General features: G+C 30.3%; 1 protein-coding gene across 4 annotated transcripts in view; it reads right to left on the bottom strand.

The window, feature by feature from the left end:
* LOC129956919 (uncharacterized) overlaps positions 1 to 21,056 on the bottom strand; it is a 103,306-nt gene that overhangs the window by 77,812 nt on the left and 4,438 nt on the right. For 3 of the 4 annotated variants that reach the window (XM_056068957.1, XM_056068956.1, XM_056068958.1), the window contains exons 4-6: positions 20,249 to 20,463; positions 16,357 to 16,634; positions 13,380 to 13,763 (exon numbers count right to left, since the gene is read on the bottom strand). In XM_056068957.1, the coding sequence (XP_055924932.1) occupies positions 13,380 to 13,763; positions 16,357 to 16,634; positions 20,249 to 20,463 (877 nt within the window). The remainder of the gene's footprint in view (positions 1 to 13,379; positions 13,764 to 16,356; positions 16,635 to 20,248; positions 20,464 to 21,056) is intronic. The other variant, XM_056068959.1, reaches the window with a different exon arrangement.

Raw genomic sequence — 21,056 nt, 5'->3', positions numbered from 1 at the left:
ATGAATATAATTTAATGGTCTTTATTAGAACAGCAGGTTATTGCATGGCAAATAAACTAATATTCAAGTATGAACATTGAAGATTGCTCTCAGACATATGGTTGATTTAAAGCATAAAGTTAATGTTAAAATATACTAATGTATGAAGAAATTCTCGGAATGTTTGAATTTGATGGTCCTTAACCTCTGGACACTGATAATTATAATGTCATCGTAATTAAGTACTTATCAAATGTGTAAATGCTTTTAAAATTATAAATGAATACACTAATGAGATATGCTTTTTATTTATAATGTATGAGGAGACAGAAAAAAAGACTCCTAGAAAAAATTTTTGTTGACATATTGGTAATTTCGTCCATTCAAAGTCGTACTGATGTGGGTCAAGTTCTCAGGGAACTAAATGCAGAGCAACCATCTTGTCGTCAAACCTTTTTTGAACTTGTTGAATCATAAGTTTCTACTTCTTTATTCGTAGTATTATCATTTTTGCCTAATTTCTCATAAACTTTCGTAGAGCATAATTACTAAATTTGTAATAATGTTAATTGTTGATCTCTAATACAATAAATAAAGGATAAAGAAATGTTTTTAAAATAATAAAAGTACTTTCATAGCTACTTTTCCGTTAGCCGGGCGCAAGCGAAAAATCGCCAAATAATGTAGAATTCCGCCAAATTCGCATTTGGTTCACAATCCGTTAGCCGGGCGCTAGCAAAAAATCGCCAAATAATGTAGATTTTCGCTGAATTTCTTACGCCAAATTCGCGTTTGGTCTCACAATTGCGGACATTTGCGCCGGCTAAAGGAAAAGTACCCTTTTATATTTTTAAAGTAAAGACAGATCGATAAAACTTTTTAGATTATTAGAATGTATCATAATATATTATTATATCATGCATCAGGATATCAGACCGAATATAAGAGAGGGAAAATTTTAATAATCATTTTTTTTGTATTTAAATAAAATGTTATTAATCTAAATGGAAATTTGTAACTGAAAACTTTTAAATATTGAAGCAAACTACAAAATGAACCCTGGAACATTGAGTAGCTTAATTAAATCAGGTCTAACGGTTAAAGAGAAAGGTAAATTTGAAAAGTATTTATCAAATATTAGCAATTATTATAAAAATTATAATATTATTAAATATTATGAAAGTTAAATATTATTTATTGTTATTAATTTTTTTTTAAATTCTAGAGAGATATTTTGAAATTCTGTCGAAGTACGGTTTACACAGTTCAAGATTTCATATTTTCGAAAAATTAAATTTTGCCAAAAAAATAAAGTCACGAAAAATCTTAATAAGTAATTTTCTATTACTTCAAATTCGCGGAATGGAAAAAAAGCCTAAAAATGTAGTTAAAACGAAAACGAAATGATTCTAAATAATTTACCCGGCAAAATCGCGACTTCCAACATGACTAAAATTTAAATGATGTTGCTATAACCATTGCCAGCATCTCAATTATATTTCTAAAAAAATTAAATAAAAATGAATATAAATCATATATATTAAGACAAAAGTAAATGAAACAAATGTCAGTATTACTTTCTAAGGGGAAATTCAGTAAAAGACAAAGGAAATTGGGAAATTGGGCAAGAAGTGCTCTATTTTCTAGGGGAAGGGGCATAGTAATAGTGGATTATGAGAATTTTTGATCTACATTTTTTTACTCTACAACTACTTAAGTTACAACAATTTCTTTAGAAGTTGCAAATTGTATTATTGAAGGACTGTCTTATAAAAAAAAGAAGCTGTGGTAAATGAAACAATTTTATAGTCATTTGAATATGGAATAAACTCAACTTCAATGCACCAAAAAGGCTGAAAATAATTATCAAAATGAGAACATTGTTCAAATTCTTAACTTAAATGCCACTTTCGAAATATCGGCAAAATTCAAGTCTTTTACACTCGAAACACTTGTAATTCACAATGAAAACATTCTTATTCTTTAAATAAAATTTGAATAAGATTCTACCACTGAGTCTGTAGGATTAATACCTATCGTTGTTTAAATGAAGATTTTTTAGAATCACAATTAGCTTTGTACTTATTCTTTATTATTATGATTCTTCCTTCCAATTTACAATGTATTTTGGTGTATTCAATGTAGGCTGAAGTAACAACTCACGTGAATTTCATTATGTATAATATTTGTACAAAGCAAGACAACCTTTAGAATGTATTCCCTAATACAGTATAGTAAAAAATAGATCGCGCATTACCATGAAATCTCTTACGATTATTAGAAAGTGTAGTAATTATTTTACACATATGTGGCAGATTGTTAAGAGAGAGGATAGAACCCCGGGACCTTGTGGTTCTGAGCCGAGTAATAAGACCACAAGACAAAAGCGATTGACCGTGTTTCGTAGCTGTTATCTGGCTTATAAGCTTTCACAGCACATATTTAAAAAACAATAATTATTCGAAGTAGTTTGAATAATTGATATGCTGTTTGAAAGCTGAAACTATAGATTCGAATGGAAATAACACTATTATGATAATTAAACAGGTTAAATCCAAAGTGCAAATGTTTGAAGTGACAACGTTTGTTGAAATGTATAATAATTATTAGTAATTACTATACATACTTATTATTAATGCAAAGTATTCCGAAAACCCGTTTGATAATTTGAATATCCTGTATATCATTGACGCTCCAATAATGAATTTCCCTTATGTTTAATATATTTTTTAAATCCAACATTTATTTCAGTACTTTCAAATGGAAATGCTAAAGTAAAAAGGCAACATTTTACATTTATATTGTACATATTTATATTCGGTATCATTCTAGATTTGTATTGGCTAACACATCTTTATATCGAAATTAATTTTAAATGATAAATTTAGAGTTCTTGATTTAAAACCCAAGTTTAAAATAATTTATCGACTCATTTCATCTCTATCTTGTATTTGTCTGAACTATATTAGAAACGAAATAAGTTAAAGCCGAACTACAAAATAAAAACTTTTGCTAATTGTTAAGAACAACAACAATTATTTCTTCCCATTCATTTTCCTGCTTTGTTAGTCTTACAACGGAAAGTATATATATATTTTTTTGGATTTCATATTATAATAACATAGAGAGTCTACGATAAAATCACGATGATAGTATGTTTGTCATTAACTGTTGCAATAAAGATACTCAGAAAAATGAATGCATAGTGAACAAATAAAGCAATTTTGAGAAATAATTTATTTATAAGAATTTACAATAAAAGTAGCAGACTGGATGATAAAGTGTATGAAATATACTTCATTATTTAAATGTGCATTTTTTTTCGTAATTTTGAATTGAAAAATTGATTGGAAATACAATTTCAAATGAAACCAATTTCAAATAATCTTTTTAAAACCTATTTTAAGATTTTGTTTGATAGCAGCTAATTCTATATTCACACCAGTCCGAGAGTAATTTGAATCTTCTTTAAATATCTGTCTTGAGGAAAATTTTTTTTTAAAGTGGTGTTGTTCAAAGTAACCGGATAAAGTGCTACGCCATTTTGTTGCTTCCAGGCTTTGATTCTGATGAAAATGTTTTCTTTTATGTCTCTGAGAGAATATAGACATGCACGCTTTAATAGCGTCATCTATAACTTCATTTTAATACAGTCACTTAAATAAACAGTGTTGTGTGACGTCTTACTGCAATAATCAAACGGAATATTATTATACATGTGCTTTTGCATGCTCGAATGAATGATGACTCATTTAGTATCCTCATGTCATTTTTATGAATATTTTGATTACCATGGATGTCTTGAAGACTGCAGATAGGGTAAGTGCTTAATTTGACTTTTCTATTTCTGAGTGTAAACATGAGCAATTATTTCAATGCACCATTCTTATGGATTTTGATTGCTATATCTGAAAACATTTCTGACTATTTAGAAGTTCATCGTCATCCAAACATCGATGTTTTGTTAAAATTTCATAAGGACAGATTTGCATTAAAAATTGCAAATTTGAAAATTAAGCTTTTGTTTTTAATTTATTCCCCCTTTAATATATTAAAGTAAGGTTAAATTAAGCAGTAAAAGTGGGTCTAGTGTTAACTGTTTATAGAACAATCCCGTACGAAAAAAGTTAAAAAGAATAATCAAGTTTCAAATTAATAGAGATTAGAAGCTCCCAATTCGGAATAAGTGCAAGTAATAGTTTTGTTATCTCCACTGATAAAACTAATGACGCTGTTCACTCAGTGTCAGGATGGGAATGAAATTATCCGGAATCACAACATTGGAAAAGAACTCATTTATTCTAATAATGTAATAAATTGGATTAGAATTTCAAAACTCCCATCAAAAACCGCAATTTGAGAATAAAAATGAAAATGGAAGTTGTTGCATATTACCAATATTAATCGACAATCTTTAGAATGTCTCAAAATAACTTGAAGCTTTGAACACCCTGATGAGTTAATAAATAACAAGAAGAATGATATCAAAGGAGAAAAGTTTTCTTTCCGAATAAGGATAACCTTCGAACAATTCAAAGAAAAATTTTAGAACGTGGTCTTAAATCATATACATATGAACTGACTGAAAATAAACAAATAAAAATAGCTTTTAAAGCTCCCCCCAATTAACTTTGACACTGTTGATATAAAGCAAAGAATTTTTTTCCCCAGGCAGACAGCACGTAAATGGTGCAACAATTTACAGTTCTATCTGTATTAATATTCTCATTCTTCTGGTCCCACCTGAACTAAGCCTCTTCTATTACTTGGACCCAAAGACACTGGATTTAGGAAATTTGAAAACCTCCCGTCAGAAGATAAAAAATTCTATAAACAATCTAAACAGCGATCATATTCCAGTCTCATTCGAAATAGATATAAATACCAATATCACCACCAACTTAAAAATTTTAAATATCAAGAAATGGAACCTGAGGATCCAAGAATTAGCTACAGGTTTTAAATTGATGACATCGTCTCTCATCTGAATAACATTATATACTTACAACAATTAATTTCGCTTCAAAATCAAATCAAAACTATTCAACGCCTTCCTCCTCCTTAGATAATAGATAGAATTGGATATAGAAAACGAATTAAGAAATGTTGTCAAAGAACTTGTGCTTGTTTGAGGTTCGAACTTGCAAGGTAAGGGTTCATAGCCGAGTAACATTAACACTAGATAAAAGTGATCACTCCAGTCTGGAGGTTGTTATCTGGCTTATGAAGCTACCACAACAAACTTATAGTCCAACATATAAAAAGGAAGGAAAATTCAACTAACAAAATCATTTACGATTAGTTTTGCTGCATGTCCCCAAACTTGGCATGCATAGGTCAATATCGGATGCAAATAGGCTGTGTAAATAAATATTTTAGTGTCTTTGTGCATCTTTGAATTCCGAGAAATTAGGGGTAAGTACTTGCGCGATTTAACTCGGAATTTATCCTTTACGTAATTAAAGTGTGCCCTCGAATTTAATTTCCTTTCCATTATGACACCTAGGTATTTGGCTTCCTGAGACCACGGGATGTATTTTCCATTGCAAAACAGAATGATTAGGCAAATATGTGGTGCTACTTGGGCCATGCCTAGTTCTGAAATCTACAAAGCCCGCATGTACCCCACTTTCAGATAAACAATAAAGAAAATAGTAACCAACTTCTTTACCAAACTCGATATACATGAAAACGAGGCAGTTAAAGCTATCGAAAAATATAACCCCCAACCCCATATCAATAGACCAAGAAATGTTATGTTATTCTAAAATCTCATCATCTCCATATTCCTAGCTGTCATGACAAACCAAACCCAATCCCATCCCCTGTAAATGCATGCTGATTTCCTTTGAACGAACAATAGACTATCCTAAGTAGTACACTCAATTTCTTGCCGGCTACACACTCCGATCCGCATTACAACCCAACGCACCATCCCCACTGCAGCTGAGTTCCTATTGGACGGCGTTCCACCTTCCTCTCCACCAGAGGACTGCTCTAGCAGCGCCAGTTCAACTTCCACCACCAACTACCAAGGACCACAGAAAGTCCCTGGCATTTACCAAAAGCAAGGCTACTTACTCCAACTTTCCGCCAATACAGGAGATAGCTTCTCGCTGAAGCGGGCTCGCCTAAACGTCCCACCTGACTAACAAAATCAGCAGGAAATTCAAAAAGCTTTTTTATCTGGAATAGTTGCCTCAGCGTAAATTAGACGACAATGCATTATATGAGCCTAATAGGAAATTAACTAAGTTAATTCATATCCCCCTATTACCACATTTTGGTAAAGCAAATGCTTTTTAACATTCTCTTAGAAACTTATTTCAGATTAACCTGCAACCTTAAGATGATAAACATATAAAGGGGTCAACAAATATATTATTAACCCGAAGAAAGTTGTAAATGTTAAATTAATCTTTCTCCAAAAAATAAGTGTAATAAGAATTGTTTGATGGACTGTACAAGTGCTCATAGAAACAATATACAGGGAAAAAAATGTCTCATAAAAATGTTAAATTTTTAGTTTAAATGCCATATTTATTTGAAAAATTCTTGAATATTAGAATTCATTCGTCATAAGTGTAATTTCCGTTCACTTAATTCTGTTTTAATTTACGAAAGTAAACAGTCGTACTGCAAATAAGAGCGAGGTATTTCTGTACAAACATACTGTATTCATTTTGTCGACTTCTAATTTTTCGATACGTATGTATGAAACAGCAAAACACAAAAATTTATAAATTATTCAATTTATAGTCACACAAAAACTGGAATCAATAAAAGTTATAATATAATTATGACTGAAAAGTTAATTTTAAAAAAATTTCAACAATAATGAAATTGTCACTATAAAACTTTTTATTTCTTTTTTAGTTTTAAGATGGTGTGCAAATGATGTTTGTACTGCGATTTACTCAAAAATTTTGGCGAAAAAACGTGAAATCCGTCAGAGTATGGAATTTTATATGATTCAAGCAAATAAACAGACATTCAATTATATATAGATATAAATTATTCTTTAAGTTTGAAAAAAGAAGATATTATGAGAAATGGCACTTTGCGAGACTTTGAAGAAGAATTATCATTTGGATAAATATTTTTGCTTGATTTTTATCTTTTTATCTTTGCGAATAATTCTTTTTTTCGCTTTCATTCCCATGATTTAGAAGAATGCCTTCGATTGGATCTTTTCATAAGATGAATATCCTCTAATTATAATCAGTGTAACAGTTAATCAGCATCTAATACCGGCTATTATCAGTAAATGTTTCTAAAACCTATTCGCTTCTTTACACTTTACCACATTTCTAATGCAGATATGTTACGAGACTGTGAAAAAAAGATATAAAAATTATGCTTAAACTGCATTTTAGGTATGCTGTGTATAATTACCGACGGTACATATCAATTATAGAAATTAAAATCCATTAAAATATGTCCACTTACCAAATTTTTGTGCTTACGAAATGTAATATCAGATTTAATAGTTGTACAAACAATACAATGCATTAATAAGTTAAAACAATTATTTATAGATAACTTCATATCAACATTTATTCCACTCTTTGCACATGAATAATTAAATTCAAAATATACGAAGTGAAAAAATAAAGGTTCAAAATTATCTTCTGAAAACATGGTGTTTTGGGAATGATGTTAAAAAATAGTTTGTCAGATATAAATATAAAAACTATGGGACGTCGAAGATTATCGACTATGAACATTTGTTTTCACCGAGACGTCAGAACGTCACAAAATATTCCAAATTAAAAATGTTTTATTTCTAGATTCATCATTACCATCTACTTTTAATTCTAGTTGAAAATATACCTGAAGAGTATTTATAACAGAAAACTAAATTAACATTTTTACAAAATTGTCGTGACGGGTTTTTTAAAAATTCCAGCTCACGGAAGTCCAAAATTATATTTGCCAAATAAAAATTTTCTCACACTATAACTTACAATTTATCATAGCAGATTTCAATTTCTTTATTATTATTATTAACATTTATTTTAAATTTTATTCGAAATGAAGGGCGAAATATCCAATTATTGTCTCCAGCTTTGCAATACTTAAAAAATGTAATTATGTTGAAATTAGAATCATCTTTTTCTAGCATCCTTATTCTAGCACTAGCATTCATCAAGATAATAGAGGGCGCTCCTTCCTGGATATCAGAAACGTCATCGCCATTTCCCCTTCTTTATTTAATATTTTTGTATATTGTGAGAGACCATTTATCTACTAGATGTTTTTTCGACTGAGTTTTTGAATTCTATTCTGTACTTTACATTGCTATTTCAACGCCACCAGATTTCGCCTGTGAACAAAATATGATTACGTTTATTTCTTGCCTTTCAATTATTTAGCGATTCAATATCTGCCATTTATTGAGCGATTTTATAAATAGTAGGATTACGTCCTTTCTTATCATTATTAATATTACGGAAAGCTCTTACACAAATGTATCGCTCATATTTATTGTTATGGTATTATACATTAAAAAATGTAAAGCATTTACAGAACTCCCAAACTGTTTTATTGCACTACATTGTGTAAATGTTTGCAGCGCCATCTATTCATGGCATTGTCATTAGTTTGTCACTGTTAAGATATTTATATTAAGAAAAGCGTTTACATAAAGTAAAAAAATGTTTAATGTTTTTGTTATATTTTACATTAAAAAAATATAAAGCAATTGCACTATTCCCATATTGTCTTACTGCATTGCAGCGAGTTGTTTGCAGCGCCATCTGGTTTTCTCACTGTAGAAATTTGCGAACTGTAGTGCTAAATATGAAGAGAAAATGATTTTTACCTAAATAGCAACTGATCGAAATTCCACTTTAAAATTTGTTAAACAAATTAAAAGCGAAGGGCTGAAGGTTTCATAACTGACAGATTATTCAATAATTTTTTTTTGTCATTTTCTGTTGTTATCATTACTTCATGTAGTAAATATTTTAGAGTCTGAACAATGCTCCAACGCCAATTGCCAGTTTCTTGGTTTGAAACCGGTCAAGGAAAATTGCCGTTCAAGACGGTCTACACTCAGTTCTGTAAACGCTTCATCCCTATCGCTAACAACATGAATGAAATTACAACATATATATATTATAAAAAATATGAATATTTATTTTAGTGGTAGAATAACCGTTATGCTTAAATTTTCGTTCTTTCATTTATTGATTACGTATTTGTTTATTATTTAGTTGTATATTATGTTGATAACATTTCATTTATGTGACGTCATTGCACATTTCTTTTCGAAAGCCATTTTCACTTTCCTTACCGCATCAAAAATTTCTGAGCTAAATAATAATAAAGTGATCAAGGTGCATGTCCATTTTAAATAGAACTACTGAATATCATATCGAGCCATTAACTTTCTTTTTTGACTTGCGTAATTTATAAAAAATAATAAATACATAAATAACACGAAGAACTACTTACGGTAAATTTTTTTATAATTTTATTTTTTAAAGGTATAAAGTTTTGATGGGTGATTAATTATCACATCTGCTGAACATTCATCTCTATTAGGAACAGATTAAACTGAATATAAATCCTTGGCTCTGAAATTCCAATTGAATTCTCTCAAACACATAATTACTTTGCATTTATTAATAATTATCTCTCATAACTTAAAGAGCAAATTTGATTTATTTAACATTTATTTAATGCAATAATTATTTCGGTTAAATAAATAATTCCAATTAATCAATTTTCATTTGCCCTATATAATATTACTTCGGTGGATTCTATTAAGTACTTAGTATGATACAAAAAAAAAATATTCAAATATCGAACAGTGTTACTTAATCTTCATTTCTTTTAGTTCAAAAAAAAATTAATTATTCAAAAATTAAGAATCAATTATGCTGAACAGATGGAACATTCGTTGGGCGAGTCTGAGTGTAAAGCCAATAATTTCCATTCCATTATATATATATATATATATATTTTATCAAGGCATAAAAGAGTTTTTTTTTTATATATATAATTTAACTGGAGCAGAGTTAGTAGAAAGAAATTTTGGTAAATAGAAGTTAAATTATAGTGAGAAAAAAATGAAAGGAAGGGGAGAAGACATTGAAGTAGGAAAAAATGACCTAAGAGAAAGGCTGGCAAATTTCATATTAGACTTGTATAATGGTTTCAACGGTTCATTTAAAAAGTCATTACTTCTTCCGCAAGGATAAACACATTCGAGTCATTTTAAGTCTTAATTTTTCAGGAACTCGCTTGCTGTTACATAATTTTTTCTGTATTTTCTTAATGTTTTTTTTATATAAACTTAAAAACAACGGTCAGATTATTAGTTCTGTTGATTTCTACTTGAAGCCAGTTGACGGTATCTGTAGCGCCATCTCTTGGTTTGTTTCGTTAATAATTTTAACTTCAGGTTTCTTTGATTTTTTTTTTTTTTTTTTTTTTTTGAACAGCGACGCAAAAGTTTTATCTATCACGACGGTAGATTTAATCTTCAAATTTCGAACACTCTCTATTTGAGACTGTGTTTGGTTCATCGCAACTGGCTATAAATTTTTTTTACATTCTTATCTTGAGTCATTTTTTTAGCTTACAGGAGGCAACGAACTTGCAGCTTGTTTCCTGAATCATGGCGGACAAATTTCTGACAAGAGAAAAATTGACGGAATGTTTTTCAGATAAATTTTTTGTTCAACAATCATGAAACTTATCGCTTCCAGATCTTAAATATTGGCAATATGCTCAATTTCAGATGTTCTTGAAAGTTCGATAAGGGATTTTTTTTGTGTGTGTGTGTGTGTAGAATTATTTAAGCTGGTTAACAGAATTATGTTTCATATTTTCATAAGTTACGAATTATTTCTGTTGTAGTAGAATTTAGAATGTCTCAATACTGATATTCAGGCACTAGTATAGTCCATTGGCAATCCTTTGATCACTTTCTTCGTAGATTTCTTAGGTATGTCGTAGAATTCGAATAGTTGTTCATCAAAATATTTAGATAGTTTCCTATGTCCTTTCCTTAACAATAATAAGCATGCATTAATTCGCCTAATGGTTTAAGATTATTATAGATAATTTTGTGGATTTCGTTCATTCTTTTTAAGACATTGAAAAAGTTAAAATCTCACCAAGCAGACTTAATTGGCGACAACACACAGTATGCGCATAAAAATTTTTATTAAATGTTAGTTCTAAGATTTCCATCTGACGTCGGTTATATCATTTTTGGCGACTTTATCACCTGCGCCGGCGAAATAGAAAAGTACACTACTTTTGCAATAAGTACATTACCAGTGGGACTAATTTTCTTTAATTGCTTGATTAGTTCTTCATCCTTAGATTTTTTTTACGTCTTCGTTTAATTTAATTTATGAAAACCTGCTTCACCGTTGACACCGCTATCCAGTATAATTTTAACATCAGCAACGACAATCCATCAATATTTCATTTTGATAATATTATTATAAATCTAACAGAATATCATAGCGTTTCGGAATGGTTAGTGGATTGAATAGATTTTATTAAAAAGGCACGAACAGAAATTCATTTACGGTAATTATTTAGAAATATTTACTGTTAACCAACTAAAAACTATCTAGTCTTCAATAGACTATGACGCAGCAATGGATTAGCTTTCACAGAGCATGGGAAAAATTCAAAATGTTACGTATCAAACCGGCTCTACCAAATTTAGCAGTCTCGTTGTGGTCAAAAACATCGGCAATTGTGTGCCACAGGTTGGTCAGCGAAAGAGCAACAACAATGCCTTCTTTGCGATTGTCTTCTTATATTCTCGAAAGATCTCGAATTTTCCAAAAAAATAAGAACAGAAATTTCGTGACGTCAAGTCGCCAAACATATCGCCACATTTTTATGCCAATTACGACGCCAAAACCTTGCCAAGAAGACAAAATATTTTCAATTTGCAAAATTAGAAACAATACGTTAGATGCACTTCGTTATTTATATTTAAAATCTTATCCATTGAAAATGTTTTTGAATTTCAGTTATTTCAAAGTAATGTAATAAAAATTATTTTAAAATTTATTTTGATAGAAGTTTGAATTCTTCAATCTTTCAAACACTATTCATTGTTTACACAAGTAGTATTGCGAAAACGTTTCGCTCTTGTAAACAAATATCTTCGGAAAACGAAGAAGCAAAATTGGATATGACAATCTTATTGCTTTCAGTTTGGGAAGATGGTAGTCTTACATGCATACATTAAAAGATATACAACAAATTACTTAAATGAGGGTTTTTTTAAAAAAAACTATGGAGCGCGATTTATTGGTCTAATTGTAGATTTGTGTATCTATACTGTGGATTGAGATTTATACATCACTAGTCAATTTTTGAAGGCAATTTCTAAAATATGACGTGGGTTTGAAATCTTCATCAAATGGTATGGTGATCCTGCTTTCATCCAGATGACGTCGCCGTTTTAGCTGGGCGCTCCTGCTAGCGGATTAATCGTGGAATGCAGGAGTCAACAGTATTTTTATTTAAAAAACATTAAGAAGAAGATTTTTTTGCAAGTAAATGAGATATATAGCAACTATATTTAAATCTCTTTATCCCAGAAAAAAAATGCAGTTGCTTCGTTCATCGCATGCTTTTACCGCGACATCATCTTGATGAAAGCAGGATCACCACAGTAACAACATGACAAAAACATGGCACATCTGGCAAGCAAACATCTCTTGTCGAGTGACAAAAGAGGAAAGCAAAATATATATGTTTTCCACGAGTTTGTGATTTAGGAATAAAACCGAGCTTTTTAGCACTCTATACATTTGCAGCATTGCTTGGTATTTCAGTCTGAAACTTCAGTAAAATTACGTTTTCACGCAGAACACCAGAATTAGCTCATCTAAACTACTTTTCACTCTGAACGTTCAATTTTACTTACTTATGCACTAATTTTATAACGGTTCATGATTATATATTATATTTAAAAATAAATTGTTGGTTTTCTTTCATAAAAATTCCTTTTTAGTTCATACAGCCTTTTTCGAAAAGTATATCCTCGTCTCTGAAAAAAAAAAAAAAAACAACCAGTGCACCAAGAATGGAGAGATTCTGTATCTAGATTTGAGCCATTATTCTTTTAAGTACGTAATGTTCTTATATATTCGGAAACCTTTATATAAATAGTTTCCTTACATGTGGTTTTGTTCTTTCTTTTAAATTGGACAGAAAAAGTAACTCGATCGATTCAAGTTGAATATAAGAAGCTACAGCTGTTAACAAAATCTTTTAAATTAGTTTAGTTAGATTCGTTGTAATATAGATAGCAGAATGTTAATTTAAAACGTCAATAATCCAAATGGTAAAGTTTATATACTTAGAAGGAAACTTAGCTTTGAAATTTGAAATGACTCATAACATCTTCTTACCTGATTTCTTAATATAAGCTTTGAATCCTCTGCTGCTTTTGGGAAGATTTTCATCCTGGTTGCAAGTAGTGAAGGTTATGTTGAGTATGGTCCTGGATCCAGACGAAGCATAATAAGGTGGGCTCTTCTGTCGAGCAATAATCACAGTTCTGTTTGTATTTGCCTCTATGGCCTTCACTGTTACTATGTGCCTACAGCCAGGAACAGAGTTGTATGATCCATAATGAATAACATCATAGTCCGGAAAAAGCAGTTCCATATTTTCATTTTCTGGTATCTCAACAGTCCAGGTGTAGTTGTAGAATGGTGGAGGATATGCTCCCTTTTCTCCATAGTGTGGAGTCATTAAAGTTATTGGGGCTCTCAGATTTTCCATCAGTTTAACTGTTGAATTGAGAATGCAAATCATTTAATTCGAGTTGAGGACAAGATTTGTATATAATTATGAAAATTTATTGTACAAGAACGATTATATTTGACATATGTAAATACATACATTTAGTCATATGTCAATAGAATTGAGATATGTCTAAATGTATGTATGAGACATATGTAAATAGATACCAATATCCTTAGTAAACTTCAGTCTATTCCTTTAGTTGTTTGGATAATGGGAAGGAAATATTTTAGATCCTGCAGTTGTTTAATATTTCTTAATGCACACTAGCTGTTTTTAGTAAAGTAAACTGTAGTCTTTACTATGTATTGTAGAAATAGATAATTATAAATATATTAATCTGAAGCAGGCGTCAATTTGTTACACGAATTTTCAATGTCAAATGTTGAATATTCGTGTTGGAAGATGCTGATCTTTCTCACCCGAGTCAAAGAAAGTAATAGATCTAGTAACAGGTTGCGTATAAAGGTATTTCTGGTCGAGATTAGATATTAAAGCATTAATCATTAATCGACAATCCATTTTCTTTGTCAATGACTATGGACCATTTTCTGATTTTTTTAAATTCACAAACAGAATTTGTTGTTGCGAACCATTCGTTTATTTTTTTTTTATTTTCAATTATTCATTTTTATTTAAGTTCCATTTATTTCTTTATTTATATATATTTTTTAATTAATTTGTTTAGTTGCAGTTTCACAAAGGATTTTCGAATCCGCCTGTCCTGTAAATGGCTATTTGAATGAAAATTCCGAGCAAAATTTCATTTTTTGTCGCTTATATTGCCCAAAATAATGGAAATTTCTTTCAATATGATTCCCTGAAACTCGAGAAATAATTTGTATTTATTTATTTATCTTTCCGAAGGCATTGCTTTAGCTTTTTGTAGTTTTATTTTGAGAGTAATAGTTCCTTTATATTTATAACTTAGAAAGTTTTGTTATTTTCTGTATTATTGTACTGACTTTTGCTATGTTTGTTTGGAATATAGTTTATAATAGTTTAGTTGTTTATAATAGTTGTAACTCTGCGAGCCTGCTCAGATCTTGATGTGAATTCGTTCCCGCCAGCCGTTCAACCGTTCCATACCCTGTGGCTGGGTTAATCGATCTGATTGTAGATCGAGTCAAAGAAAGTGTCGAACATTCATAGCAAACACCTCGTTCGAGTACCTTGTCTTTACTCGTAGCGAATAGTTTTGCCACTCTCTATTAATCAGATAGATCATTATATTTTACAACTCGTTTTTTAATTAACAAATTTTATCCATCACTGTAAAAACAAAAGCAGAAACTTCTTCTGCCATAGCCCACTCAAACAGCGAAAAAATGGATCAAACATATATTATATCGTGTGGTAGAAACGCCTGTTTATGCAATTGATGAATCATTTCATTCAAACTTTGGATCAATCTTTTTAACGGAGATGTGACACATCGTGTCGCGTCAAATTTTGATATTTGTCTGTTAATTTTTTTCGCACATTTTCTTGGTTGGGAAACCTGAGTATGAGAAGCTTCCGGCATGGTGGTTGATTCTCGTCACCCCTGTGGGTATACGAAAACGTGGGGGTCTGGCTCCTCCCATCGATAAGGAAGGATTGTACCGTGGCCGGTGATGTCCCTTAGGACTCAACCACAGTTCCCGCCAGTTGTTGCTGTTGCGACGGTCCGGTCACTCAGGTTAATTCGCGTGCCTTCAAGCGGGTCGGAGCCTCAGTCTATAACTTTTTTTCTCATAGCAACATCCTATTTTTTTTTATATTACACTTAACCTTCCAGATATTCTGTTTAAGAACATACATATAATGGCACTTTTGCAGATTTCCCTTTTTGCGATGCGTTTTTACTGATAATATTGATAGCACAATCATTAAACATAACTCGATATCCAAAAAAATTACTAACTATTATTAATTAAAATTACTTAACTATTTTTAACCAACATAATTCATTAAAATTATTTGTAATTCTGCAAACTTAGAAAAAAACAAATCCTTTGAAGTCATGATTCATTATATTTATCCAATATCATTTATTAAATAGGGTTTCACTTTGACTGATCAGTAAAATATGGGGAATAAAATTCCATTAAACCTAATATTTTACGATACTTGATCATCATTATTCGTTAAAACAGTAGCACAGTTTGTTCAGTAAAATATAGGGAATAAAATTCCATTAAACTTAATAATTTACGCTACTTGATCATCATTATTCATTAAAACTGTATCACAGTTTGTTCAGCAAAATATGGGGAATAAAATTCCATTAAACTTAATATTTTACGATACTTGATCATCATTATTTATTACAATTGCTCATCAATTTCTATGTCGCTATAAGTTAGAAATAAAATTTCTTTGGAAGCAAATTTTAATATTAGATATATTAAATTATTCTTTATTTCGTTTTCAAAATCTAAACTGCTCCTTTACTGCTAAAAATACATGAAAATTATGATAACTTTATTGGAATTAATCATTTAAAATATATAACACTTCCTATACACCTGGTATATTTACCTGTAAATTGTAAATATTTAATTAAATAGTTTATTCATCAGAATATTTATAACTCACTTCTGTGTCCAGTTGCTCGGCATTTGAGAGGTCCCAGCAGATGCTCCCCAGCTTCATTGGATTCCCCTGTATCGCCAAATCGTAGTCCAAGCACAGGCAGGCGGCTGGTATCCAGTAGAAGACCCTCATCATGCAACCATTTGACCTTGGGATTATCGTCGCAGTTGCAAGTGCTGTTTCTCTTAGTAGGGTAGCAATAAGGATGACAACCACAGCTCCAGCTATCAGTTTCGGCACCACCCCAGTAATATTGATCTTTCCAATGTCTGCCGACCCACCTTTTGAGAAAAAAATATCTTTATTTAATTATGTACTGTTATTTGCCTTAAACTAGTGATCATAAATTTTATTGGACTTCCATTATATTTGAGATTTTTGTCGATATTATTTGAAACTTCTCTCTTCTTTATAAGCAAAGTTTACGTTTATTGAGCTGAAGTAAACTGATAATTTTTTTTAAATTTACATCCTGTGATACATTAATGTGAGTTATTTGTGTTTTTCAGTGCATCTTCTGAATTTAATCTCGGAATGTTAGTAAAGTTAGAATTCGTCGAACTTATAAGCAATAATGGAAGGGTTAAAATACCATTTAACCCAACATTTTTGTTTATCAGCATGCTAAATGTTATATTTTGCATTTACTTTTTAGAAAAATGAAATTTCATTTGCAATAATATTTAACTTATTTTTTAATTTGAGCTTTTGTCAATGTGATTGCAACTCTTTGATAAAAGCTAATTTTTTCCCATGCACGTGTAACTTTCCGGTGCAGGTTAAATTTTATTTTTATTTCATGAGAGCTAAATTGCTGATAAATATGGTTAAATTATTTTACTTTTAAAATCCTTAAAAATAGAAATTTAATTTGTTGGTTAAAATAGCGAGTTCGCAAATTGTACAGACTAAGTATATGACAAAGGATACCGACGTGCTGTGATTGGTTTAAGCCTTGGCATCTTTTTGGCAATGTTTTGCCAAAGAGATGCCATGCCGAAATATATTTTTATAAAAATAGAGAAAATTTGTGAATTTACCCCCCCCCCCTATTTTTTATGGTTTACATGTAATATTAATCTGGAAAATATATATAGCAGAAAAGATCAAATCCTGGAACTTAAATTTAGGAAATATAAAAATTACAATTTATTAAAAATATTTTTTGTATGTATTTCTTCTTAATATTATTTTGATATAACTAAAAAAATTAGCTACGAAATGACATATTCCGTTAAAGCTTACATATTTCTACGTTTTGGGCATTAAGTAATCATCTCCCCATATGTAGTTGATGGGAAAGTAACAAACGTTCAGCAACAACTTTCAATGACTGCATAAATTATCTAATAAAGGAACGAAAATCATAGAAAAATAAGAATTATTTAATTGCTGCATCATATGGTGAGTTATTACTTTCATTTAGTTTTTATACTTCTGTACATAAACAACATTAGTTACTTGTATTACTAGTATTATTAGTAATACTTATTATTATTAATAATAGTTAGTATTAGTAGTATTACTAGTATTATTAGTAATACTTATTATTATTAATAATAGTTAGTATTAGTAGTATTACTAGTATTATTAGTAATACTTATTATTATTAATAATAATTAGTATTAGTAGTATTACTAGTATTATTAGTAATACTTATTATTATTAATAATAATTAGTATTAGTAGTATTACTAGTAATATTTAAAGAAAACAATTATATTATTAAAAATTAGATCGTGATGATATTCACTCGTATCTTCCATAAAACTAATGAAAGGTACAAGGTTGGAGCCAAATAAGCGAAAACTACACTATTATGAGTGCAAAACATTGCCATAAAGATGCCAAGGCTTAAACCAATCACAGCACGTCGGTATCCTTTGTCATTTACTTAGTCTCTACAATTTGCGAATTCGCGTTAAAATATTAGTATCATTAAAAAGATAATTTTTTTGATCTTCAGTAGTGTTATATTTACATTTGTAATTCAAAATTTTAAGTGAATGACAACGTTGTTACAATTTTTTTTTTTTAGCTTAGCGTGAGTGGCAACGCTGTTGTAATATTACGGATACTAACACAGATGATTTAGTAAAACATGAATTTTAAGCACAGAAGATGATCTTTTGATAAGGTGACCATTCGTACTGATTTTACCAGTACAGAACTGGTTTTCAGGACATAAGTCCTGGTTAGTCATTAAACAAAACCAGTACACGAAAAGTACTGGTTGTAGATTAGAAAACATTAAAACAAAAAAAGTAATAAAATAAAAGTAGTAAAATTAGAACTAGCAACCCTGATAATTCCATGTGATATCGTCCGGTGTCGTATGAGCAGGACCACCACGACGTCATACAAGCCAGTGGTGGTCTGATGTACTAACTACTGTTATGTACCTACCTTATTATTATCATGGCGGCAAAAGGGCGAAAGTGCGTATTTAATGATGATTTAAAATTAAAGTATATATTTATTAAAGAAAGTAATAATATTGATCCTAGTGAAGTATATTGTGAAAAATGTAGAAGTACGGTTTCTTACTTAGTTTTTATAAGTTTTTTATTTACTTAGGTATGCATGTTGGCCGTTGGGTGAATTTTTGATCAAAATTTATAAAATTTAGGCGTGGCTGGTCAAAATTCATGTTGTCCTGGTTTCAGGTTAAAAAAAAAATGGTCACCTTATCTTTTGACAAGTCAATTTTTGAAAATAATTAACCTTTCTAAGGTTTATAAAATATTGTCTTAACCTTACAGTGAATAAAATAGCAATTTGGCTACATGTTTTTATTTCCCTCCATGAGCTTCACGTGACTCTTCCAAAACGCAGCAATTAGTGTTTGGAAGTTCTTTTTTCAATGCTTTTTGATAAGCATTTGTAGAAAAGACAGATATATGGCGACAGCAATCTAGAATTAGATTAAACTAGAAACTTGGAAAGATACCAAGATGACTGCTGTATAAATAGTTCTAACATTAAAAATACTATCAAAATATGTTTTACATTGTAAAAAAATATACATTGGTAAATAGGCATTTTTATTTTTATTGCGCACTTATTATAATGTAATTTGTGTCACTTATGTAGATATTATTTAATTCATAATGCAGTCGTTCGACACATTTTTATTTGTTTTTAAAATTTCACAAAAAAATTATTTAAATTTTTTTTAAAATAATTTTTAAAATTACATGTAGCTATTCAGAACACACCCACACCCACACACACACACACACCCACACACACACACAGCCACACACACACACACACACACACACACACACACACATATATATATATATATAAAATCGTGCATTCTAAGATTAAATTCAGTTTGTTTAAAAGTAAACAACGCTTGCCTCTGAGATGCCTAGAGAGAAATGAATAAAGGCGGATCTCTTTAAAATGAAGTTTTTTTTTTTTTTTGGCCATCCCCACTAGAGAAGATTGAACCTCATTTTCATAATATTAGTAGCACGAAATCATATTTGAAGATTATTTTTTATATTTAGCCACTTGAGGGCGCTACATTAAGGAGGCCAGATTACATAAGGACATAATAGCCCCGGTTTATGACATTTTACACAAAAACTCGTGGATCTGTGATTTATGTAAAAAGGATAAAAATATAAAAGGACAAGGTGGCCAAATTCCATTAATATAAAAATAATATTAAAAAAATAATCAAAATAACAACAAATCAAAAATTTGCAACAAAGAATTTTAAAAGATTAAAATAAATAAAAATAAAATGTAAATAAAGAAAGAAGAAACAAAAGTTAGCTAGGAAGGCAATCAAAAAATATGTAAATTGATGCATTCACACACAGAGAGAGACTAAATTTTGTACATACAGATGAAATTCACGCGATTAATCTAAGTTTGCTTACCAACTTCTCAAATCGGGTGGATACCAAAACCCAAACATGGCTCCTTTGCACGACCATTTAATGTACTGCTGACATGAGAAAGATGAGTCGATTAATGCCATTAAGTGAGCCTCTGTGGCATTTCCATACGTCATGTTGCGCTCATAAGCACCGGCCGATTCGTATCCACGGACATAAGTTAACGTTTCTAAATCATGATGTAATACCGTCCATACCTTTGAAGCATATAAAAAAATTTCACTATGATGTAAATATTATTTTTTTTATAGATATCTACTAGTTAAGAAAAAAATAAATAAAGTCAGCGGATCTCCCCAAACTTTTATTCACTAATAAAAGCCTTACCCCTCCCCCTCTCACTTCTTTATAAAATCTTCCAAATCAGGGAGAACCAAAACCCAAATATGGTTTCCTTGCATGATCACTTAATGTACTGCTGACATAAGAAAAATAAGTCGATCAGTGTCATCAAAGTGAGCCTCTGTGGCATTTCCATATGTCATGTACACATAAGCACTAGGCGATTCGAATCAATGGAATTAATTTCACTCATCTAAAGCGTGATGCGATGCAGCCCACACTTATAAAATCTATATAGAACTTTTATTATAACGTAAATACAATTTTCCTTTAGATGAGTGTAAAATAAAAGCAATAAGAGTAATAACTTTGTATGCTATTGAAAATATTCGCTAAATTGTTTAATATTACTGAATATTGGATAATACAATATCGCAGAATATTGAGATACAGGTTGTGCTATCAGGCATTACTTAAAAATAAACCAATCTCTATATACACTGAATAT

The sequence above is a fragment of the Argiope bruennichi genome, chromosome 11 (genome assembly GCF_947563725.1).
Source record: "Argiope bruennichi chromosome 11, qqArgBrue1.1, whole genome shotgun sequence".
Lineage (NCBI taxonomy): Eukaryota > Metazoa > Arthropoda > Arachnida > Araneae > Araneidae > Argiope > Argiope bruennichi.
This window is presented reverse-complemented; position numbering and strand designations above follow the sequence as displayed.